Source organism: Staurois parvus, unplaced genomic scaffold, assembly GCF_062004578.1.
Source record: "Staurois parvus isolate SC_StPar_1 unplaced genomic scaffold, SC_StPar_1.0 ptg000414l, whole genome shotgun sequence".
Taxonomy (NCBI): domain Eukaryota; kingdom Metazoa; phylum Chordata; class Amphibia; order Anura; family Ranidae; genus Staurois; species Staurois parvus.
The window spans coordinates 5040129-5067000 of record NW_028318210.1 but is presented as its reverse complement, the minus strand read 5'-3'; the positions used below and the strand labels follow the sequence as shown (position 1 = coordinate 5067000).

The following is a 26872-nucleotide window of genomic DNA, read 5'->3' as shown; positions in this document are numbered from 1 at the left end:
CTACTCAACCACACTCCAGAGGTGGGCTGTTCCTCAGTGTCCTTGCATCGGGTGCATGGCTATGGACCCTGCATTGGTATTGATGACACCAAGACCTTAGACCGATGGAACCTAAAGGAGAAGACTCTGCGAGGACCAGTCTAGCAGCAGGGAGTCGCAGAGGATCAGGTAAGTAAATCTACTTTCTATGTCCTCTAGATCTAAATGACCAATTACAGTGCCTTGAAAAAGTATTCATACCCTTTGAAATTTTCCACATTTTGTCATGTTACAACCAAAACGTAAATGTATTTTATTGGACTTTTATGTGATAGGCCAACACAAAGTGGCACATAATTGTGAGGTGGAAGGAAAATGACAAATGGTTTTCAACATATATTACAAATAAATATGTGTTGGTTGTAACATAACAAAATGTGGAAAATTTCAAAGGGGTATGAATACTTTTTCAAGGCACTGTAACCCTTGTTATGCGGGCACAGCTCCACTGCAAGCCATCATGTTATAGATCCCCAGAGTTGGGCTTAAAAATGAAGATCTAACCCTAAATTGACATTTAGTTTGCTAAATCACTGTATACTGTAAACAATTGTTATATTTTTTTCTTTGAAATACTGTTCGTTTGCTGTTTAACTTTTTTTACTTATTTATATCTCCTACACATCACCTCCTGTCAATCCAGGATTGGGTGCAGATCTGGAGCAACTTCCTAAAGCTGTCAACAGTGGAACATGTCTGTATAATGTGTGTCAGGGTTAGAACAGAGGAAGATTTCTACTGAAAGGAGAAGAATCAACAAAAGGGACGCATCATACTTACTGTCAGTTATGTCCCTTGTGCTGATTTTTATGTTTTTATTTTTAGCTAAATGTAGGCTTTATAAAAAACAAATGTAACTTATACACTATTACTTCAGTATTAGCAATACAAAGATAAAGACCATAGTTGTATACTGTGACATATGACATGAATAACTCCGTCTATTTAGATTCACTTACAGACTAATTGTTATATAACAAAGATGTCAGAACTTCATGAAAGAAAAATGACAGGTTTTGTCGATTGCTACTTTTACTTTGCTCTAGCAGCCCACACAGAATTTCAGTAATTAGCTCTGAGCTCAGGACAGCTTGAAACAGGGATGATTTCTGGGGTTGGGCTAAGCGGTGGGCAGAAGAGACAGCTGCCTTTGGTGCTTCATTAGAAGGGGGGTACACCCTATGCTGATGAAGTATTTCACAGTTTATATGGGGGGCATACTTTAGCCTTTTTTGCCTTGGTTGCTAAAGGACATTGTCCCAGCGCTGCTGACTTGTCATCTGATGAACCGAATATCAGCAAACACACATATCCCTAAGCAGTATGACTGCACCTACTAATATAAAAGCCCATCACAATGAGAACATGTTTTGCAAGAATATGTTTTTTTTTTGTGGAAAGATGAACAATATACAGTGGGGGAAAAAAAAAAAAAAAAAAAAACATTAAAAAGAGATACAAGGATCTGAGTAACGTTCAGCCTCAGCACGCCATAGACTTGGACACGGCATCTATCCATCCTAGGCACACTAAAATGCCAGGGGGTCACACAGCAACTAAATGGCCTGTGTGCAAGCAGTCTATGGAGTGAAGGTCCACTGTAACTAGATCAGTGACTAACAATTACATCACCAATCTTGTCTCCAAATATCACCCAAACCGTCCTCTCCGCTCCTCCCTTGACCTCTTGCCCTCTAGCTCCCTTGTCCCCTCCTCCCATGCTCATCTGCAGGACTTCTCCAAAGCCTCCCCCATCCTCTGGAATTCTCTACCCCAATCTATCCAACTATCGCCTACTCTGCCCAGTTTTAGGCAATCTCTGAAAAATTCTCTCTTCAGAGAAGCCTAACCTGCCTATCAGCTAATAACCAAATCTTCTATTTCTCCTATCAGTCCATCCCCCATAGTTATTACCTTCTGTACCACCAGCCCCTCACTCCTAGATTGTAAGCTCCAAGGAGCAGAGCCCTCCTAACCCTCTTGTATTGTACTGTATTGTCTCCCTTTATATTGTAAAGCACTGAACAAACTGTTTGTGCTATATAAATCCTGTATAATAATAATAAAAGGCAAGATATGGCACCACCTGCCTAGAGTTTGCATGTTCTCCCTGTGCCTGCATGGGTTTCCTCCGGGTACTCCAGTTTCCTCCCACACTCCAAAGACATGCTGGTAGGTTAATTTGATCCTATCTAAATCGGCCCTAATATGTGTATGTATGAATGAATGTAAGTTAGGGACCTTAGATTGTACACCCCTTGAGGGTTAGGGACTGATGTGAATGTACAATATATATATATATATATATATATATATATATATATATATATATATGTGTGTAAAGCGCTGCGTAAAACTGACAGCGCTATATAAGTACCTGAAATAAATATAGTGATTAGCATCACTATAGAATAGAAAACAATGCTCTGACTTCCACTTTTAAGGCCTCATTAACACTGGCACTGTCCAACCTGCATTTATGTACATTTAGAAGACATCTCTAATCTAAATGCATGTAATGAGTTTTCAATGACGATTTTCAAACTGCATATTTCCCTGTGTTTAGGTGCAGTCAGTTTTATTCCATTTAGAGAAAAAACAATTCTCTGCATCCAGCATCCAATTAGACACAAACAAGGCTAACAACGTTTTAAAAGCAAGAACATCTAAATGCAGAGAAAAAAAGTAATCTGGAAAGCAGAACATTTTATTTATACTTCCCACAGGACTGCCCTTGCAATTAGAAAAGCTAAACGCAAGAGTAACATTGGGAAGGAGGCCTTAGGTAAATGGAGCAGATTTTTCTGAACCATTTGCTGAATAGTATGAGCAGTCCTCTGATCAGATGGCTTGTTGCCTTGAGTTGTCCGGCAACATTTCATTGCTGGAAACAGTTACAAATGATTGCAAGTATACACTTACACATACAAGAGTAGGGGTTACACATGGTTCCAATCCTTGATGAATAGATGTCATCTATCAGGCTTAACCAGTTATCGACTTCAGAGAACAAAACAATGTTACTTCCAGGGCTACCTTACAATATATCAGATGCCTTACAGCTTGCTGTAGAAATCATAACATATTTTCCACTTAGTAAAAATTAGCTTCAAAAGGAATGGAGAAGAAAAAAATTTAAATTTGTGTGAAGCATCCCATGCCAGATACACTATATTGCCAAAAGTATAGGGACACCCCTCCAAATCATTGGATTCAGGTGTTCCAATCACCTCCATGGTCACAGGTGTATAAAATCAAGCACCTAGGCATGCAGACTGCTTCTACAAACATTCGTGAAAGAATGGGTCGCTCTCAGGAGCTCAGTGAATTCAAGCATGGTACTGTGATAGGTTGCCACCTGTGCAATAAGTCCATCCGTGACATTTCCTTGCTACTAAATATTCCACACTCAACTGTTAGTGGTATTATAACAAAGTGGAAGCAACTGGGAACAACAGCAATTCAGCCACAAAGTGGTAGACCACGTAAAATGAGAGAGTGGGGTCAATGCATGCTGGAGTGCACAGTGCGCATATGTCACCAACTGTCTGCAGAGTCAGTAGCACAACAGTGCGTAGAGAGCTTCATGGAATGGGTTTCCATGGCCGAGCAGCTGCATCTAAGCCTTACATCACCAAGTGCAATGCAAAGCGTCACATGCCGTGGTGTAAAGTACGCCACTACTGGACTCTAGAGTAGTGGAGACGTGTTCTCTGGAGTGACTAATCACGCTTCTCTGTCTTTAAATCCGATGGACATGTCTGGGTTTGGTGGTTGCCAGGAGAACGGTACTTGCCTGACTGCATTATGCCAAGTGTAAAAGTTTGGTGAAGGGGGATTATGGTGTGGGGTTGTTTTTCAGGGGGTTGGGCTTGGCTCCTTAGTTCCAGTGATTGTAACTCTTAAGGCGTCAGCATACCAAGACATTTTGGACAATTTCATGCTCCCAACTTTGCAGGAACAGTTTGGGGATGGCCCCTTCCTGTTCCAACATGACTGCACATCAGTGCACAAAGCAAAATCCATAAAGGCATGGATGAGCGAGTTTGGAGTGGAGGAACTTGACTGGCCTGCACAGAGTCCTGACCTCAGTCCCATAGAACACCTTTGGGATGAATTAGAGCGGAGAATGTGAGCCAGGCCTTCTCATCAGACATCAGTGCCTGACCTCACAAATGCGCTTCTGGAAGAATGGTCAAACATTCACATAGACACACTCCTACACCTTGTGGACAGCCTTCCCAGGAGAGTTGAAGCTGTTATAGCTGCAAAAGGTGGGCCAACCCAATATTGAATTGTACGGACTAAGACTGGGATTCCATTAAAGTTCATGTGCGTGTAAAGACAGACGTCCCAATACTTTTGGCAATATAGTGTATATTTTCTAGGTTTGAGTCTGCAAAGAGCTACAAATGCAAATACCTGGGGGAACAGTGAAAGTGACAAAACATTCACTGGTGGTGAATCAATCATTTTCATGTAAAACACATGCACATGGAGGTAATGTTTGGAGAATGTCAAATTCACTGCTTTATACTGTATATATTCCCCTTAATGTGCTCAGGTTTTACACAAGGAAAAAAAAAAAAAAAAAAATCTTCCCAAATAGATGCAACTGTTACTAGAATGTGGAAAATGTAACTTCAAAAGTTACCGCTTAATGGGGGCTATTTTGAAAAACCTAGAGCAATGGTAAACAGACCCAGTGGTAACCAGACATCAGTTGGCTCTTATTTGATAACATGCATTACACATATGTCAGCTGGAATGTTATCAATGTATACAGAACACCCCCTAGATTTCCTTTGCATCTTTTTTTTTTTTTTTTTTAATAAATGTGCTGCACCCCCCCCCCCCCTCCCCCCTTTCCCCCGCCCAATTAGTGCGGATTACAGGCTGGCTATAGAACTTCACTTAGGTGATCATTGGTAATGCTATTGTTTTATTATGCTTTTTCTTTTTTTGTCATTCCTTTTTATTCCTACAGTGATCCATTTATTCAGGATTGTAGTCACTTTGTTGTTATGAGCATAGGCTTCTTTACACCATAGTCTACTCACAGGTGCAACTGTTCTTCCTATTGTTTATTGCCCAAATGTCTCTCCTTGGCATTCTCTGACTACAATGTAATGTTTTCCTTGATTCTGTATTACAAAATGTTTTTCTATTTCTTGTAATACTGAATAGATCTTGAATAAACATTTGACTATACCAATATGGTCTGATCAGTACAATGTCAGGTTCACTAATGTAGGCTCAGTTCTGACTCAAGACACCTACAAAGCTTGCCGAGGACGATCACCATGTTCTCAAGTCCTTAAATGCACAAAATCATTACCTTCAATGATATGTAGATATTCATGCAGTCCTGAATGATGATGGCATCACTGAAGACTATGGACCAATTCTGGACAGATGGCATGAATTTTTTTCCATGGAAAATAAAAGTGAGCTTCTAGACTTTGATCTTTTGTCTGTTCAACAGGTGACGGTTGGGTTTGATAACTTCTATAGACCTCAGCAGCTCTACCCCTCTCAGGGGGCAATGGCCTCCCAAATGAAGAATTTCAAATGAAATCGACAAAAAGAGTGTCCAAAGGCTGTCTTAAGAATCCATAATCATTTATTGGAAATTACAATGGGGTTGATTTACTAAAACTGGAGAGTGCAAAATCTGGTGCAGCTGTGCATGGAAACCAATCAGCTTCCAGGTTTTATTGCAAAAGCTTAAAGTGTTCCTAAACCCTATCCAAAGAAAGGGCCAGTTTACTGACTTAAGGGGGGCTGGCTGTGCCCAGTGGTAGTAAACAATGTCTGATCTTTGGTATTAGTGGGAGAAATAGTTGGTGTTAGCGGCAGGAATTACGTCCTATCGTTCGTTTTAGGAGCAGGAATAATACCTCAAGGGCCGGATAACAGCAGGTAAAGGGCCGCATCCGGACCCAGGGACACAGTTTGGAGACCACTGATTTAAAGAATAGCCAACTATTGACACTTTCCTCAAAGAGAATGAAAAAAATACAACCACCAATTATCAACAGAATTAAAATAATCTGAATCTATAGTTATACTGCCTAAATTACCTTTGTGCTGAAAATGTACAAGCAGCAGCATGGATAACCTCCTTTTGTTCACATTCATATAGTGACATGTACTAATCTACAATTCAATATCTGGGGCTTCCCTAATGAGTTAAAAGGCTGATAGAGTTCCTGAAGAGGCTCATTGTGTAGGATGCTCACTCATGCATCCGGTGTCACACATAATACAGCGCAGATCCTTTCCAAATCACGTGACTCCACTAGGTTTTCACATTCCTTAAATTGTGAGACTAAGCTGAAACTGCATGAACTTACAAATATGGCAGGAACACAAAATGTACGTCTGCAGATTTACATTATACTGATAAACAGCGGAGATGGTCCAGAACAAAACTGTGCAAAACACTAGAGAGTCACATAACCAACACAGCCATCTGCTTGTATAGAGCCTTTAGTTACTAAGAAGTAGCAGAATTTAAAAGCAAAGATTTTACAATCCAATAAAATACTCGATCACTGGTTTACCAACATGTACGCTTCACAGCAACTAAGTCAAACCTACATTTTAAAGCTGAATTCCAGGTCTAGATATTTTGCAGTTACACTGGTCCAGCTTAACAAATGTAAGTATGTACACTCCATGGCCAGTTTATTAGGTGTACTTTGCTAGTGCCAAGAAAATATCCCCCACACCACCACCAGCCTGAACCATTGATACAAGGATCCATGCTTTCATGTTATTTACGCCAAATTCTGACCCTTCCATCTGAATGTCGCAGCAACTAGCCCATTATCCTCTGACATCAAAAAGGAATTTTCATCCACAAAACTGCCACTCACTGGATATTTCCTCTTTTTCAGATCATTCTCTGGAAACCCTAGAGATGGTTGTGCATGAAAATCCCAGTAGATCAGCAGTTTTTGAAATACTCAGACCAGCCCGTCTGGCACCAACAACCATGCCACGTTCAAAGTCACTTAAATCCCCTTTATTCCCCATTTTGATGCTTGGCTTGAACTTAAGGAAGTTGTCTTCACCATGTCTACATGCCTAAATGCACTGAATTGCTGCCATGTGATTGGCTGAATACCAATTTGTGTGACCAAACAATTGAACAGGTGCACCTAATCAAGTGGCCGGGGAGTGTATGCACCATACCTGTGAGATCCTCATAGAAGTTGGCAATCACTGTAGTAAGTACCGCTACTACAGTGATCAATGCTATCTTCCAGGTCCTGTTATGATCAGCTGCTTAGGGAACACAGGAGGTCTCTCACTTGGCATGAATGCAATCAGAAATCATTTTTCATTTTCTCAATGAATGCAAAGTGTTCTGTAATTGTATGAAGTGGAGAGGCAGGGCTGTGCCACCTGTGCTGAGTGAGCAATATCCTATGTTCATTAGTCAGCTAATCAGTGTGGAATCCAGAAGCCAATGGCAATCGTTGAAGTACTAGTGCCAACTACAGCGATTTCCAACTTCCACGGGGATTTTCCAGGTTCGGTCAAAGCTGGATCAATGGAACCAGGCAAAAATAGCCATACCGGAAGTTTTAAAAACTGAAAGCTAATATCTGAATAACTGCAGCAATATAGCCAGTTCTTGTGAAAGATTTTGATGTAAAAAGGACCTACTACTGACAACGGTCTTCCTTGAAGTGGAACAAAAGTCTACAGTAAGCCCAAACTAAATCTCACTCCCCAATATTCTCCCCGATGTGTAGCTGTCATATCTACCTAGCAGCAGCTTTTCCCTCTTCACCATGTGTTACATTAACACACATGCTGAACTGGAGCTGAATGACTGCTTTTTAGGGATAAAAGGTAGAGATTTTGTTAAAAAAATAAATATATATATGACACTGTATACATTCCAAGTGCTTCTTTGGTGAACTTGAGGATGAACTTCTTCACAGTGCCTACATACACGAGTTTGGGCTTGTTATAAAAATAATTTATTGTTTAATAAAACTCCGTGATAGGAAAAAGATCACCCATTAGTACACCCCCTACACAAAACACTAAACAGTTCATAACATTTTACCATTTGGGAGAAAGGTCCCACTGAATTTTCATGACCTCATCTCTCTAATTCAAAAGGTAACAGCATCTACCCTGCCAAGGAGGATGTGTAACAGCAGGGATTACATCATATCCTCTCCTCTCTGCAGTCAAAGGAAACTACAGTTCCCATCAACCACAGGGAATCGTAGTGAATGTGGACAGGTACACTAGCCCTGTATATGTTGAATGTGTCTGAGAGTCTTGGTCTGCCCACCACAGCAAGTGGGGCTGAATTACATCACTACTTCCAGGAGAAAGAACTACAGAAGGGGTGTGCCAAGACCAGTGGCTGGGGGAATAGGAGGAATTGCAGCCACTGGTATAACAAACAGGAAACCAAAGAGAATTAACTGTTTGATTTGAAAATTAATAGACTACTTCAGAGGAATGAATGAACCAAAAGACGGATGACATATTTAAGAATATGTAAAGGCTTTCCTGTCCACAGATTTGCTTTAAAGTAGAAGTTTAGGCTGCACAATACTCAACATTTTTAAATCTGCCTCCCCAGTGCCTCCCTTTGCCCTGTATACATTTTAGCATACAGAAAAGCAAGTCATTTAGCTATGCAGTCGTGTGACCACAAAGAGTTTCTTCCTACCATCCACACATTACAGAGTAGACGGAGGTTTAAGGTTACAAAAATCTCTTAAGGGTCCGTGCACAAAAAATGGCTTAAAAAAGGCGGTGCCTGAGCGTGTCGTGTAATGACATGGTGCAAGGGAGCCAAGCAGAGTGGCCGGAGACTCGTGTGGGTCTGCGGGACGGGAGCAAGGCAAGTCGGGAGCGGGACTGTCAGTGCTGTTTGGACTGGATTGGACTGAAGGGACCGCCTCACATGGAGAGAGACTATCACTGTGATTCAGAAGTAGATGTGTCATGACGGTGAGGTGTCATCATCATCTGTGCTGCTGCACACTGCTGTCAGTGTCACTCTTAGTCAGTTTCATATGTGTCCCTGCCCATTCTGATTTCTTGTCCTCCTGAGTCTTGTCCCTGAGCTACATACTTACTATATCAAAAATAAATAAATAAATAAATATGTTTTTCCTTAATATCTACCTTAACCACCTCCCGCCTGCCATATAGTCCAATGACGGGCGCAAGGTGGTTCTCTTATTCTGGGAGGAAGTCATATGACGTCCTCCCATTCTCACCGCGCATGCGTGGCTCAGGGAGCGCGGCGATCGACGGTGCGCTGTTTCCCTCGGACACAGTGGATCACGGAAAGAGCTGAAGATGTCGGCTCGGTCATGTGATCAGCTGTGTCCAATCACAGCTGATCACATGTAAACAGGGAAATGCCAGTTATCGGCATTTCTCTCCTCTCGAGCTGTCACGCTGACAGCTCGAGAGGAGATCTAGTAAATCGGCATTCCACGGAGGGGACACGTACACAGATCATCAGGGCACTGATGATCAGTGTGCCCTGATGATCAGTGTAGCCCCAGCAGTGCCTTGTGTCAGTGTCCATCAGTGCCTTGTGTCAGTGCTCATCAGTGCCTCGTGCCAGTGCCCATCAGTGCCACATCAATGCCACATATCAGTGCCTACCAGTGCACATCAATGCCATATATCAGTGCCCATCTGAGCTGCCTTTCAGTGTCACCCGTCAGTGCCGCCTATCAGTGCTGCCAGTCAGTGCCGCCTATCAGTGCTGCCAGTCAGTGCCGCCTATCAGTGCTGCCAGTCAGTGCCGCCTATCAGTGCCATGTATCAGTGCTGCCTTTCAGTGCCCATCAGTGATGCCTGTCAATGCCCATCAGTGATGCCTACCAGTGCCTCCTCATCAGTGCCACCTATCAGTGCAGCCTATCAGTGCCCAGCACTGCAGCCTCATTAGCGTATATCAATGAAGGAGAAAAATCACTTATTTACAAAATTTTATAACAAAAACTAAGAAAAAACTTTTTTTCCCCAAAATTTCTGTGGTTTTTGATTTAAAAAAAAAAAAAAAATAAAAAACCCAGAGGTGATTAAATACCACCAAAATAAAGCTGTCACAAAAAAATGATAACAATTTCATATGGGTACAGTGTTGCATGACCGTGCAATTGTCATTCAAAATGCGACAGTGCTGAAAGCTGGAAACTGGCCTGGGCAGGAAGGGGGTATAAGTGCCCTGTAGGCTAGTGGTTAAATCACATCGCTAAGTGCATATTGTACTGGTTTGTAGCCCGAATACTGAAATTTGCACTTAAAACTGTAATTTGTCTTTTTAACTTTTGGAAATGTCAGTAAAAACTTGGCTGTGCCAGTAAAATTTGGGTGTCGTGTCAGTGAATTTCAATCTGCGAGGCTGGCAACACTGTTCAGAGACAATCGTTAATGCAGAAACTGCAAAAAATTGCAAGATCTGCTTTATATCATCTCTACCCAAGCAAAAAAGTAAATGAATGAGTATATAAATAAAAGAGCAGAGTAAAAGTGATTGCCTATACACTGCGGCTTCCAGCAGCTTACTGTAGGCGAGGGTCACATCACTGGGCCTTCACACAGGAAAGCCGAGGACAAATCTTGGGAGGGCTCATTCTTGCACAGTGACCTGAGATCCTCAGCTTTCCTAAGATCCTAGTAAAAGGCCTGCTGATGTCACCTGTACCTAGGCAAGCTGGATGGAAGTTAGTGTGCAAAGTGAAGAGTTCATAATTTTTCTTCTATTTTTCAATATAATATTTCTGACCATTTTGTGTGTGGAGGGTGCTACAAAAATGTTCATGCAAATATACAAGGTCTGCTTTAGATTCCAGAAGAATGACCAGAAGTTTCTCTGGCTGATTTGTGAACAACTGGAGCACAGACAGGAGTCAAACATAATACTATGGATCTATTAGTCTGGGATCACATATATTCCTGTGCAAATCACATGCGATTTGTATGCGGTGCGATTGTAGCCATACATTTTGTATGACTATTCACACTGCACCAAAAATGTGCAGGACCCTTTTTTTGGTCCGCACTAGAATCGGATCTCATGGGTATTTACACCTATGTGATCCAATTTTGCACATCGCACTGCATTCTGCGGACCGCTTTCGGGGTGTTGTTAACATACACACCCGCAGCAGTTCGCATGAATGGAACAGGATTCTGATGCGGTGTGGAATTCGCACTGAAAACGCTGGGAATTCTGGACTGTATCAGTGTGAACCAGGGCTTAAGGTACATGTGTTATATGGCTGTTTAATGTCCACTGAATAATTCTAGGGAGAACTTCCACTTTCATCTCTGTGGAGCCATTATTAATTGACAAGGAATCCAAAGAATCCATTTACAGAGTTATTTTTTGGGCGCTGGATCAGATAACATGCAGCTTGCAAAGTGAAAGCCATAGGCACTAGCATTTAATTCCTATCAGTCTGAAAATTCAAGTTACTGTACCAAAAATAATGCATTCAGTAATTTTGTATGCACAGTATATTAATATGAACACGATCTATAGGAATTCATTTGTAAAGGGAAGGTTGAATTGCCCCCTAGGACAAGGCCCCATAAGAACCTTTCACGCAGCTTTTTAAACTGAATATTGCCGCTTCCTCAGGGTACGACATCTACTCAGCATAGAAGTCAGTGGGAAATGGTCTGAGCCTCTAACTATAGACCAGCATTTCTCAAGCAGGCTTCTGTGGACCCCTAGGGTTCCTCCAGAGGTTGTTAGAGGTTCCTCAAGCAGTAAGTGATATCTGCCTTTCAGATGAGTAACCACTGACACCAATATAATAATTACTAGCAGGGGTTTCCTGAAACCAAAAAGTGATTTCAAGGGTTCCTCCACATTAAAAAGGTTGATGTAGGCTGATTACATTGGTGGCGGAAAATGTTCTGGTATGATGTTATTGGAGCGTTTTCAATTTATTTCAATTCATTTTTATTAAAGCTGTAGTAAATACCACAGGGGTACTTGTAGTAAAGCTGACCTGTAGATACAAGGAATATCCCCCAAACGTGCACCATTTAAGAGATATTCAGTGGTGCTCCAACCAGTGACGTCACCGCCACATGTGCTCTGAAGAGATGAGATACACATGCGGTCCCTTCAGAGCTCTGTGCGACGGGCGTGACTCCCATGTGCATGAGTTACATCATCGCATCTCGGCCATTGAAGCAGCCAAAGCCAGCGAACCCGGAAGGAAGAGCGGGTGATGCTGGGAGCCCAGTCAGCAATGACAGTACACCACTGGAGGGCTTTGCTGTAAGGTAAGTATTTCATAATGTGTTAGTATGCGGTGCAGACTAGTGCATTATGCTCTTAAAGCGGAGTTCCACCTGAAAAAAAAAGTCAGCAGCTTAAAAAAAAAAAAAAAAAAAAAAAAAAAAAAAAAAAAAAAAAACCAAAAACTGTAGCTGCTGACTCTTAAAATACAGACACTTACCTGTCCCTTGGTCCAGCAGTGTCCTCACCACTGCTGGCTTCACCGGACATCTTCTATCCCCAGCACTGGCATCTTCAGTGTGGGCACCCGGCTGTGACAGCTTGCAGCTTCACAGCCGGGTGCCCACTGCGCATGCGCTAGAAGCTCTGAGCTTTGTGAATGGCCCCGTAGTCTTCTGGGACCTGTCAAGTGTCTACTACTGGGAGGGAGGGGGGAGGTAAACTTCCGCTTCCGATCGCCTAGGCCAGGGGTAGGCAACCTGCGGCTCTCTAGCTGTTGTGGAACTACATTTCCCATGAGGCATTGCAAAATTACAAAACTAATAGTTACAGCTATGACTTGCAGAGGCATGATGGAACTTGTAGTCCTGCAACAGCTGGAGAGCCGCAGGTTGCCTACCCCTGGCCTAGGCAATCAGAAGGTGTCCTCCCTCCCTGTAGTCTTTTGGAACACGTGACAGGTCCCAGAAGACTACAGGACCAATCACGAAGCGCAGCACTACTCACGTATGCGCAGTGGGTACCTGGCTGTGAAGATGCAGGTTGCCTAACCCTGGCCAAGGCGATCACAGCGGAAGTGGGAGCGGGTACCTGTCAAATTCAGGTACCCCTGCCCCCCGCTCCCCAAACGTGCCAATCCTTAATGGGGATTGGGGGACAAAGGCTTAAAGTGGAACTTCCCTTTTTGGGTGGAGCTCCGCTTTAACGTGCACTGAGATTTTTTTTTTTTTTTTTTAAAGTGCATGAGTTGTCTACCGCTTTAAGTTGACAAATTGTACTTTGCTTAGCAGAATTTACAGACTAGTCACGGCTCTGGCCTTATAGCGTCTTACAAATTAAAGTCCCTAGGCCTCATTTACATGGGCATAGATATTGACTCAGGATCCACAGTAGATTGCTTTGTTCTGCGGTTACCAGTTGTTGAGAAGGTGATATGCTGAATCCCGCATGCCTGTTTAAAGAGGAATTTCACACTAAAATCCCTCTTCACCTCACCCCAACCACTGAGACATGCCCATGTCAAAAGGGATTAGAATAGTAGACCCAGTTTGGGGTTGTGCCAATTAACCTTCCAGTATGATTTCTGAGTGTGGGCAGAAACTGGACCGCCTTGGGGAAACCTACACATCTACTGGGAAAACACAAAGCAATCATGCTGTTGGGAACTGTACCCAGGATCCCAGTGGTGCAAGTCAAGAGGCTCAAACGCCCTTCAAGAATAAACCATACTCTTGTAAAAAAATAACCTAAAATACGGCAAAGTCCAAAGAGTTTCCATTTGAAGACTTGAATATTGCAATGATAACACAGCGTGTAATCTCTAAACCAGTCAGTTAAATTTGAAGATAGCAAACGATTCGGAATCACAAGATTTACTTTAGTCATGGCAGCAGTAAACATTTCCCCAGGGATCCCTAGACGATAAAACGAACTTTGTAAAGCTATGAAGTCATGAAGCGCATGACTTGAATTTGCAACTCTAAAAGTATTATGTGTAGAGGATTTTTTTTTATAAATGTTTTCTGCACAAACTCTCTTTTTCTCAGGTCCTTCGGATGTTCTTCATGGCTGTGCAGCTGGTAAATTCAAGAACAATGAGACAGTGTGGAAGGAGTCAGAGAAGTGTCACGCTGCTTGTGCGGGTCTACAGTCTATAGAAGAGAATGGTGCTAGAGATGGACACGCTCCAGGATGGTCAATCAGTGATACCGTTTGAGGCTATACACATTCTAACACAGCATTGCTTTTAAAGGAAACCCGTTCTCAGAGAAAGACAGAGGTTGCCATTACTGATTGCCTTGGAAAAATGCTAGCTGCCTGGCTGTCTCTGATTTCTATTACAGAGCCTGTGGCATGGAACAAGCATGCAGGTGTACCTCGGTTTACGAATTGAATTCGTTCCGCAGGACTTTTCGTATTGTGAACAATTCGTAAACCGAAACGAGGTTTCCTATAGGAATGCATTGAAAACCAATTAATCCGTTCTGGAGGTCAGAAAAAAGTAAAAAAAAAAAAAAAGTATTTTATCTGTTCAAAACACTTTGTAAAAGTGCAATTTAAAGGCATAAATACTCTACAGGGACATGATTAAAAAAAAATTTGTAAATGCATTGAAAACCAATTAATCCGGTCAGAACGACTGGTATACGTACTTGTAGGTCTGAGCACACTGAAGTCATTGGATCAGCATGATGGCGAGACAACTAGCATTTTAGGAGGTAAAAACCTCTTCAAGGTGAACTGCCTGATAACTCGCTACAACATTTTACTGAGTAGAATACCTATTGCTAGCTTGTTTTTTCAACCTATCCCCCCTGCCCACCGACCTACCCCTTCATTACTGTGTTTCTTACATTTGGTAACCTTATAACCATTTTATAACTTTCCCCTCCCAGGCTTGCACTGACCTATTCCTGATTCCACGGTCAGCAACGCACTACCACTTGTCAGGTTTTTTCATGCTGTGGGATCCATGTCTGTTCTTTGTATTCCCAGAACACTGGGAGGGAGAACAACAAAACAGGTGTAACTTGACCAAAGTTTTCCTTTAAAGCCGAAGCCCTGGTTTACACCAGATGCAGTCCAGTGCGTTTTTTATCTGCCTCAAAAAAGCATGCCCAGTGTTTTCCAAGTACAGGCGTACCTCGGTTTACAAACTGAATTTGTTCCACAGGACTTTGTGTATTGTGAAAAATTTGTAAACTGAAACGCGGTTTCCCATAGGAATGCATTGAAAACCAATTAATCCGTTCCGGAGGTCAGAAAAAAAGTTATAAAAAAAGTCTTTTATCTGTTAAAAACTAAAGTGCACCTTAAAGGCATCAATACTGTACAGGGACATGATTAAAAAAAAAAATTTGTAAATGCATTGAAAACCAATTAATCCGTTCCGGAGGTCATAAAAAAGTCAAAAAAAGTTTTATCTGTTCAAACTCTTTATGAAGTGCACTTTAAAAGGCATAGTACTGTACAGGGACAGGATTGAAAAAAAAAATTGTAAATGCATTGAAAACCAATTAATCCATTCATATTGCAAAAAAAATTAGTAAACGAGGCATTATTTTCAATGGATTTTCATTCGTAAACCGAAAATTACATTAACCGAGGCGTTCGTAAAGGTACGCCTGAATTCCAATAGCCCTAGTTCACACCAGTGCAGTCAACAAAAGTAGAACATTCTGCATTTTTTCTGTATGCAACGTGTCTGGAACGCAGCAAAATGCATCATAAACGCACCAGAATGCATATGTCTTGAATTGAGATTAAAAAAAAAAAAAAAAAAAAAAAGGAGGGGAAAAAACACATTGGAACGCATCAGGAATGCAGAAATTGCAGCATGTACCGTCCCCAACTCCAGGTTTCTAGAGTCCAAATAAACTATTTGCTTCACTAACAGATGCGCTCTGCTCAACCATTCACTAAAAGCTTTGTATTTCATCAAATGAATACAAGGCTTCTTTTGATTGGCTAGGGGGAAGTTGCGACATCATTTGCCTACTTCTCCCCCTCAGTCAGAGGACGTCTTGTATGCATTGATGAAACACAAGGCTGTGCATTTTTCGTATGTAAGGCAGCCCATTGAAATGAAAAGGCTGCCCTAAATGCAACCCACAAAATCGTGCAGAAAAGCGCACACACTGTCGCACATGCATAGGTGTGAACAGAGTCTTCCAGCATTCATCATACAGACCATTGTAGGTGTGTGCAATATCCAGCTCATGTTTATGGATACATTTCTTTCGGTACATTCTAATACTATGCCATTCTTCCTAAACTCATTTGCTTGTGTTGCCTCACAAACCCTGTTGCTAATAAAAACAATGGACAAGGAGTTTCCACACACAGAGCTGGAGACCCAAGCTGCACCCGCTACACATAGGACTACATTGCCTGCATATGTATGAGACCAGGCTCTGCAAGCAGGATCCCACTCACAGGAGCGTCCCAGCTCACAAACATAATACAATAGCCTGCATTCCACAAGACCAATACAAACCAACACCTCGGTCACATCGGGTGCGACTTGGTATGCGATTTGCATGCCATGCGACTTGCGAATCGCATGCCAAGTCGCACCCTATTGTCTGCAATTACAGCGGTCAAATTGGTGCAGTTCCGACTTGGTCAGAACCGCACTGATTTCTAAGCCCCCGGTCACATCAAAGCCGATTTTGAAATCATGCGACTTACAGCGAAGTCGCAAGATTTTGACATTGGGTGATCTGCCGATTTCAGTTGTGATTTGCAAGATATTTGACACAGATATCTATGCAAATCGCAACAAAACTAGTGCATGTACTACTTTAGAAATCGGTGCGGCTCCGACCAAGTTGGAAATGCACCCATGTGACCGCTCTAATAGCAGGTAATAGGGTGCGACTTGGCATATGATTTGCAAATCGCATGCCAAGTCGCGCCCGATGTGACTAGGGTGTAAAGTAGTACATGCATTTCCTTTGGTGCGATTTGCATAGACATCTGTGTCAGATATCTTGCAAATCGCACCTGAAATCGTGCAACTTCACTGTAAGTCGCACGATTTCAAAGTCAAGCTTTATGTGACCGAGGTGTTAAATCAGCCACAGTATAGGGAACAATTCAACAAATCATTCTGAGACTGATTTATGCACCTGTGACTGACAGCTAGACACCTGGAAGGCATCAATTCAGTGCTGTTCTTGATATGTGAAATGTGTTTGTAAATGAGAAATAAAAGTGCGTATTAAGTCCTCATGCACACGGGACTTTTTACAGTGGCTGTTTCTGGCTTTTGACGTTTTTTTCTACAGCTAGTAACCCCCCAGCATATTATCCTATGTGTCCATGTACACAGACTGTAATCCCCCTCCCTCCTAGATTGTAAGCTCCAAGGAGCAGGGCCCTCGAACCCTGTGTGTATTGTATTGTTACTGTGCTGTCTCGTGTACTGTCTCCCATTATAATGTACAGCGCTGAGCAAACTGTTGACACTATATAAAAATAAATGTTTTTTGGCTGGAAAAAAAACCCAGGACTAGTGGGTTTCTAGAGGAGTTTTAAAAATGCTCTAACGCTGAAAAATGAAGCAAAACGTTGAAAAACGCAGCAAACCGGCATTTTTTAGGACTTTTTTTGGTAAAAAAAAAAATATGCAAACATGGCAAAACGCAGCTAAATGCTAATGCAAAACCGCTGAAAAACTCACATTTTTAATGTGGATTTACACATTACCAGCGTTATCAAAACGTTCAGTGTGCATGAGGGCTAAGGGTCAGTTCACACCAGAATGTGGTGTGGGAAAAGGCGCACAACCGTGTTCCGTGCACGTTTCCCACAGCACGTTTAAACGCACTGCCTTTGCAATCTGCTGTGGGTGCCAATTAACGGTTAGCAGCCCCCCAAATGCAGATGACAAAAGCCCTACATTTGTGGACACCAGATCACATGGTGCTGCAGTACCATGTGATTTGTTGCGAGTGCATGCACTACTTTTGTGTGTTCCGGTATGAATTTCAGATGATTCAAATGAATGGGCTGCAAAACTGAACTGCAGAAGAACGCACATAATGCGCACAGGGATGGGGGCTGCGTTTCTGCGCAATTCTGGGGTTAACGAGCCCTAAAGGAAATCTATGGTCACAGCATACACTTTCATTTTATAACAGTAAGCAGTTAACCCGTGCAGTGCAGGCACAGCTCCACTGCATTGGAAAAAAACAATTCCCAGACTCCTGCTTTAAAGGCTGTGTTACTACATAAAGCATATCTATGATGAGAATACAAAATGATTATTTTCATTTCAACATTGTATTTCAATTATTTCTACTACACTAATAATTTGAACAATTTTGAAGTTTGTAAACTAATTCTGTGGCACATTTTCACTGCGCCCTGTAAGCATTGCTGTGTCACACATTCCATAGAGCCTGCCTTCTGAACTACAGAGGTGCTGAGAGGGGGAGTGTCAGGAGGTGGAGTCAGTACAAGAATCAGCTGAATTCAAGGGAATGAAAAACGCCAGCTTGCAATATGGCCGCCCCCAAGTGTTAAAAGTATTCCTGCACCCACAACAGTAAAATCAGTCTGGATATGCAGTAAAGCATGCTTGTTATACTCACTGTGGAACCTAAGGGGTTAATCTTCCTCATTGTCTAAAAAGGCCATTTGATCCTGACTTCTCTGCCCCTCCCCTTGTTGAAATGTCCACGCTGATAAGACAGATTGAACCCGTAGCCAAATGCACATGCTCTGTTTAGTGTGTATTGCTAGAGAGATTTTTTTATTTTTCTTGGGAGAGTGCATGTGATCAGCACAGGGCCAATCAGCACTCTCCAGAGGTCAGGGGTTCTACATCCTCCTAAAGTAGAAAGAAAACGCCTTCTACACGCTTAAGGCCCCTTTCAGACGGGTGTTCCATATGTCCGTTTTTCAGCTGTCCATTTACGGATGAAAACCGGACACTCATGTATTTCTATGGACTAACAGATGTAAAAGGATGATCATCTGTTTATATACATTAATATCCACATCCATTAACATCCTTTTTTTGAACAGAAAAAAAAACGTATTTTTCGTCTGCTAAAAAAACCCCGGAACAGACGAAAAACGTATGTAAATGGACGAAAATGTGTTTTTTCTTGGAAAAAACGTGACTGAACTGATGAAAAAAAAACGGAACACCCGTGTGAAAAGGGGCCTTAACCAGTGCTCTGCTGCACACTGATAGAAGTCACAAGACTGCTATATACTGCTGATGAGAAAAGGTATATCAGTTTATATTTACTAAAATAATTGCATTTCCATGTTCTGTGTACTGTGGGAGAGCAGATATAGTGAATGCAGGGTCCGGGGTTCAGTAACACTTTAAGCCCTGGTTCACACTGATGCGGTGCAGAATTTGCAGCGTTTTCTGTGGGAATTTTGCACCACATTAGAATCGCACCGCGTTCATGCAAACCGCTGCGGGTGTGTAAGTTAACAACACCCCGAAAGCGGTCAGCAAAACGCGGTGTGATGTGCAAAATCGGATCGCATAGGTGTGAATACCCATGCGATCCGATTCTAGTGCAGACCCAAAAAAGGGTCCTGCACATTTTTGGTGCGGGTGCAGTGCGATTAGAGCCATACAAAATGTAAGTCTCCAATCGCACCGCACAAATCGCATGCGACTGCCACAGGAATGCAGTGCGGTTCCTGTGCGAATCAATTGCAATATACTGCACTGCATATATGTGAACCCGAGCTTAAAGCCGATTTACCTACACCTGCTCCCACAGGCACTCTCCAGGCTCCAAGACTGGTCTCCTTGGCTCTTCTTTATGCCCTGGCAGTCACAGGACCTCAGAGGTCATCAAATCCAATGAAGAGTCCATTCCCGTGCACTGGACATAAGGACGCCAAGGGACAGTTCACAGCCGCAGCATAGAAGAAATCGCCAGCAGCTGGGGGAGCCGAGGATCAGGCAAGTAAAACGACAGCCCCAGACCTAAAGGAGCATTTAAACCTGGCATTGCAGGGGCCGCCCCAGACCTAAAGGAGCATTTAACCCTGGCATTGCACGGGCAGCCCCAGACCTAAATGAGCATTTAACCCTGGCATTGCAGGGGCAGCCCCAGAGCATTTAACCCTTGCATTGCAGGGGCAGCCCCAGACCTAAAGGAGCATTTAACCCTGGCATTGCAGGGGCAGCCCCAGAGCATTTAACCCTTGCATTGCAGGGGCAGCCCCAGACCTAAGGGAGCATTTCACCCTTGCAATGCAGGGGCAGCCCCAGACCTAAAGGGGCATTTAACCCTTGCATTGCAGGGGCAGCCCCAGACCTAAAGGAGTATTTAACCCTTGCATTGCAGGGCAGCCCCAGACCTAAAGGAGCATTTCACCCTTGCATTGCAGGGGCAGCCCCAGACCTAAAGGAGCATTTAACCCTGGCATTGCAGGGGCAGCCCCAGACCTAAGGGAGCATTTAACCCTGGCATTGCAGGGGCAGCCCCAGACCTAAAGGAGCATTTAACCCTTGCAATGCAGGGGCAGCCCCAGACCTAAACGAGCATTTAACCCTGGCATTGCAGGGGCAAGCCCCAGAGCATTTAACCCTTGCATTGCAGGGGCAGCCCCAGACCTAAAGGAGCATTTAACCCTTGCATTGCAGGGGCAGCCCCAGACCTAAAGGAGCATTTAACCCTTGCATTGCAGGGGCAGCTCCAGACCTAAACGATCATTTAACCCTTGCATTGCAGGGGAAGCCCCAGACCTAAAGGAGCATTTACCCTTGCATTGCAGGGGCAGCCCCAGAACTAAAGGAGCATTTAACCCTTTCATTGCAGGGGCAGCTCCAGACCTAGAGGAGCATTTAACCCTGGCATTGCAGGGGCAGCCCCAGAGCATTTAACCCTGGCATTGCAGGGGCAGCCCCAGAGCTAAAGGAGCATTTAACCCTTGCATTGCAGGGGCAAGCCCCAGAGCATTTAACCCTTGCATTGCAGGGGCAGCCCTAGACCTAAGGGAGCATTTCACCCTTGCAATGCAGGGGCAGCCCCAGACCTAAAGGGGCATTTAACCCTTGCATTGCAGGGACAGCCCCAGACCTAAAGGAGCATTTAACCCTTGCATTGCAGGGCAGCCCCAGACCTAAAGGAGCATTTCACCCTTGCATTGCAGGGGCAGCCCCAGACCTAAAGGAGCATTTAACCCTGGCATTGCTGGGGCAGCCCCAGACCTAAAGGAGCATTTAACCCTGGCATTGCAGGGGAAGCCCCAGACCTAAAGGAGCATTTAACCCTTGCATTGCAGGGTCAGCCCCAGACCTAAAGGAGCATTTAACCCTTGCATTGCACGGGCAGCCCCAGACCTAAAGGAGCATTTAACCCTTGCATTGCAGGGTCAGCCCCAGACCTAAAGGAGTATTTAACCCTTGCATTGCAGGGTCAGCCCCAGACCTAAAGGAGTATTTAACCCTTGCATTGCAGGGGCAGCCCCAGACCTAAAGGTGCATTTAACCCTGGCATTGCAGGGGCAGCCCCAGACCTAAGGGAGCATTTAACCCTGGCATTGCAGGGGCAGCCCCAGACCTAAAGGAGCATTTAACCCTTGCAATGCAGGGGCAGCCCCAGACCTAAACGAGCATTTAACCCTGGCATTGCAGGGGCAAGCCCCAGAGCATTTAACCCTTGCATTGCAGGGGCAGCCCCAGACCTAAAGGAGCATTTAACCCTTGCATTGCAGGGGCAGCCCCGGACCTAAAGGAGCATTTAACCCTTGCATTGCAGGGGCAGCTCCAGACCTAAACGATCATTTAACCCTTGCATTGCAGGGGCAGCCCCAGACCTAATGGAGCATTTAACCCTGGCATTGCAGGGGCAGCCCCAGACCTAAAGGAGCATTTAACCCTGGCATTGCAGGGGCAGCCCCAGACCTAAAGGAGCATTTAACCCTAGCATTGCAGGGGCAAGCCCCAGACCTAAGGGAGCATTTAACCCTTGCAATGCACGGGCAGCCCCAAACCTAAGGGAGCATTTCACCCTTGCAATGCAGGGGCAGCCCCAGACCTAAAGGAGCATTTCACCCTTGCATTGCAGGGGAAGCCCCAGACCTAAAGGAGCATTTCACCCTTGCATTGCAGGGGAAGCCCCAGACCTAAAGGAGCATTTAACCCTGGCATTGCAGGGGCAGCCCCAGACCTAAGGGAGCATTTCACCCTTGCAATGCAGGGGCAGCCCCACTGTAAAGGAGAAACACTCTCTCTCATAGAGATGGGCTTTAATTGTAATGAAACATGAATATTGCCGTCCAGTACAAAGCTCCATGAACTGTATAAATTAAACAGGATCATCTCTGCAACTAAAGACCACGGAGACTCTTTTTCCTAGTGTTTCTGGGCTGTAGCATGTCTAGATAAGGGATCAATGAAGACAAGTCTGCAGCTTTGTTTGGAAAGTAATGTATGTTGCGTAGTTTTGGAGGTTCCCCCCGCCTTCCTTCCTAAAGCGGTTCCAGGCACCCAGCACTCTATGGTTACACAGCAGCTCCTCTCACACAGCAATTTAAAACCCAGACAAGGGGGACTGGGAATAGGGCAGGAAATGGACTGAAGGAAGTATGTCTCATTCTCCGATCCGACGTATTCAGGATCGGTTATGTTTTACAGGGAGAGTAAAGCTAGGATGCACACGTTTTTACCGCTCCCCATAGAAAAGACCATGTCACCATGTATGTACTGCTGCTGCATGTTACTACAGGGAAATCCAAGTGGGATTGAGGACTATTGTGTAACGTATTGCTGATCAGATTGAAATCTTTATGTACCCCAGGTTCACACAAGCGCTTTCGCAGCATTTTGCAGAAACACACTACAGTACATTTAACATGATTTCCTATGGGACACGTTCACATATCTGCGTTTTCACCCGATGCGGTTTTTGGAAAGGGTCAGGGATTTTTTTTTTTAACGCAAAAAGTTGCATTTTTGATTCTATAGACTAAAATGGAAACGCTGCAGAAAAGAATGTAGTGTGTTTTGGCTGCATTTTTGATGCGTTTTAATCTGCCTAGCAACAAGAAAAAAAAAAAAAATCACCACGAAACGCAACACAAAAAGCACCGTAGAAACGGATCAAACGCAAACTGCATAGGGGTGAACCTAGCCTCACTGCTGTGGCTGGACATAGTAGAAAGGTGCTGAGCGATTCCATTCATCCACAAATTACAGATTGGACTGTAATGCAGGCCATAGACAGTTCATTTATTGGCAGATTTTTCATCCAAAAAACGAAACATCGGTCGTTCTGTTGCCACCAATGATTGTGAAAATCAGCCGTTTTTTCACAAATTTTCCAGCATGACCGATAAAAGAAATGAGGAGGAACCGCGAAAATAGGCCGATGCCAATGCCCCACTAACAGTGCGAAAATCTGACGATTCTTTCGGATGAAGAATCGGCCGATAAACGAACCGTCTATGGCCTGCATTAGTAACACCTGTAACCCCACTTAGAGATCCAGCAAAGGTGAAATACAATTACGGAACCGAAGCCATACATTGGTCGATTTTGAGTGATTTTTGGTTAGAAAATCAGACTTAAGAATAATCGGCCAATTTTCACTCTGTTAGTGGGGCAATGGCACCGGCCGATTTTTGCGGTCCTCCCCATTTTATCGGGCATGCTGGAAACTTCGTGAAAAAGAACCGATTTTTTCAATCATTTTGGGCACCATCAGTTTACAGAATGAACGATGCTTTCGATCGAAAAATCGTTTGACCCATGTATGGCTTGCTTAAGGCTCAGTTTACGAAGTCAACACACCACGGTACCAATATTTATTCTTTAAAAAGTGACAGTTATAGTTCAGCAAAATGGTAACCCGACACCGAACATCTGTCCAATCACAGGTCGGCTGAGTGGCATCCATAGATCCCTCATTCCTGACAGTCACAGCGCACACATGGACGATCAGATCGGCCGGACTGGTCTGTGTAGTCTGGAGTGTACTCCTCGTGTGTGCATTGTACATAGAGGACAGGAAGCCTGACCAGTGCAGCAGATCTGTCCCTGGCTCCGTCCCCGACTGTCCCTGGTTCCGTCCCTAGCCATCCCGCTCCCGGGACAAAGTTACCTTTTGCTGAGAGGTCGCACCCGGAGAGCTACCCTCACGTTGGCCATTTCTACATGCAGAGAGCCTCATGTCCTCCCCGATCTCCGCCACACCGAGCGCCTCTCCCCGGACTGCCCCGGCTGGATGCGGGGGAACTGGGCGTGGACTTCACCGAGGACACGGCACAGGGGCGGAGCCTACTACAATAACAAACGAATGCCTGGGCGTGGCCTCCCAGAGCAGCGTGTTATGTCCCTTGTCCGCCCTGCTCGGGATAATTCCGGCCCGCCCAGCTTCAAAAAAGGGGCGTGTCCAGCTGTCAGGCTGAAGAATAGTTTGTTAATGACTTGTCACTAAGGGAAACATCGCAGCGTCTTCCTGATCCACCAACTCCGGGAAACTAGCGAGGTGGGCAGGAGGGACCTGGGAATGCTGCCATTAGTTTAGGGTGATTAAACAGATCCTGTACCCCCTTATATCAGGTGTCCTAACAGAGTCCCTCCTTACAACAAAGTTCTTATAACAATCCCTCCTTACATCAACTGTCCCCATCAGAGTGCTCCCCTACATCAACTGTCTCCATCAGAGTGCCCCCATCACAGTGACCCTTACATCGACTGTCCCCATCAGAGTCCCCCTTACATCAACTGTCCCCATCAGAGTGCCCCCTACATCAGAGTGCCCCCATCACAGTGACCCTTCCATTGATTGTCCCCGTCAGAGCCCCCTTCCATCAACTGTCCCCATCAGAGTGCCCCCTTACATCAACTGTCCCCACCAGAGTGTCCCCCTTACATCAACTGTCCCCATCAGAGTGCCCTCTTACATCAACTGTCCCTATCAGGTCTCATGGATTTGAGAATTCACTCTCAGAGGTCTGGGGGTGCATAGCCCACCCTAGCACCCCCCCTAGATCAGATACAGGATCATCATACACAGTGCTGGATGCTCACTTCAGAACCAGATCAATTGAAAACGAAAGAAAGACCAGCAACACCTACACTGAGAGATTTCTGAGAGATCGTTTATAACAAATCACTATACTTTTATTGTTCATGTTTTTACTGTATATGTATTTCTCTTCATCTATGTTCCTATGAATACCCAACACCTTATCAAATAAAAACCACAAAGATGGCTATATCAGGGGTCTCCAAACCTTCTAAACAATGCACCACTTTACTGTCCTTCAAACTTTAGGAGGGCCAGATTGTGGCCAGTGGGTGAAGAAAGTGTTCCTGCATCAGTGGGAGTAAATTGTGCTGCATCCTTGGTATTAGGGAAAGTAATAATTTCCCCATCATGGTTGTCAATGGGAGGAATAATGCCCCATCATTGGTATCACGGGGAGGGGGATGTACATAATCATTAGTGTCAGTGGGAAGAATAGTGCACAACTATTGGTGTCAGTGAGGGGACTAGTGCCCCATTGTTGGCGTCAGTGGCATGAACTGTGCCCTAGTGTTGCTGACAATGGAGAAGAATAATATCCCAGGAGCCAGGTAAATGCAAGCAAGGAGCCACATCCAACCCCCAGCCGCAGTTTGGAGACCACTGCTCTATATGACGATATCAAAACCAAGCAATTAAAAGGTATTAAACCCAAAAATGTAATCTGTAGCAGCATACCGATCATTAAGACCGGGTTCACACGAATGCGGTTTGGGAAATGCTGTGAATCCTGCCCATTTCCCACACCACATTGCAATCACACGATCTGGTACGAGTGTCAATGTTAAATTGATGACACACCAAAACAGATTGCAAAATGCAGTGCGATTGCCAGAAATCACATGACATAGGTGACAACATCCATGCAATACGATTCAGGTGCGGGGAAAAAAAAAAAAAAAAAAAAAAAAAAAAGGGTCCTGCAGCTTTTTGGTGCAGGTGCGATGCGATTTGAGCCAAACAAAATGTATGGCTCAAATCTTACTACACAAACATTGCATGCAATTTCCACAGAAATGCGGTTTGATTCCCGTGCGAATTACATGCGGTGTCCTGTACCACATTAATGTGAATCCGGTCTAAGGGCCAGTTTACAACACATGCACTCCAGTGCATTTTTTGTTCTACACCAAAAACACACTGACGGTAGGTTACATGGTTTCCAATGGCATAGTTCACACCAGTGCGGTCAGTTCCAGTGCGTTCGAGAAAAGAAAAGTAGAACATGCTGCAATTTTTCTGCACTGAACTGTACTGGAACACAGTAAAATGCACCAAAAACGCACTGAAACACATTTAAACGCACATGTCCTTGTTAAGTTGAAGAAAAAGAAAGGAGAAAAAATTAACTGGAATGCATAAAAAAAATGCGCATACAGAAAGCATCTGGAGTTTCTATGGTGTGAACTGGCCCCAAATGTGGTGGCTGCATTAATTTTCTTTGTTTTGTCCCTCTATTTTCACCTGCTGATCTGGCCAGTAGCACATCTCCTGTATTATTGTGCCCCCACTCTGGATGAAGGAGCACAGGGGCACCTTTGGACAGCTGCATTGTCAGAGGGGAGGGTAGTGTTAGATGGACTAGCAGATTTAGAAACACTTGAAAATTGAAGCTAAAATCCAGCTAACACTTTATAAGCAATGACAACAAACAGTTTACCTCCTTTTGGAATAAAGATTTTACTTAAATAAAATTAATACACCCGTCAGTTGCAAATGGTTTGTCTCATCCCTGTAACTCCAACATTCGCAGGAAAGCTTGTTCTTTTGAGAAACCAACAGACTTACTGGCCAGATCACCAGATGAAAAAAGAAAGCCTAAGAAAGAAAACGAATG

At 44.0% G+C, this 26872-nt stretch overlaps 1 protein-coding gene across 3 annotated transcripts in view; it reads right to left on the bottom strand.

Annotated features, from left to right (window-relative positions):
* Positions 1–24228, bottom strand: part of STARD9 (StAR related lipid transfer domain containing 9) — a 252204-nt gene extending 227976 nt beyond the window's left edge. For 2 of the 3 annotated variants that reach the window (XM_089686878.1, XM_089686879.1), the window contains exon 1: positions 24106–24227. In XM_089686878.1, coding sequence (XP_089543004.1) covers positions 24106–24152 — 47 coding nt within the window. In that variant the 5' untranslated portion in view covers positions 24153–24227. Of the gene's footprint in view, positions 1–24105 lie in introns of all 3 variants that reach the window. The other variant, XM_089686880.1, reaches the window with a different exon arrangement.
* Positions 24229–26872: the final 2644 nt, after the last annotated feature.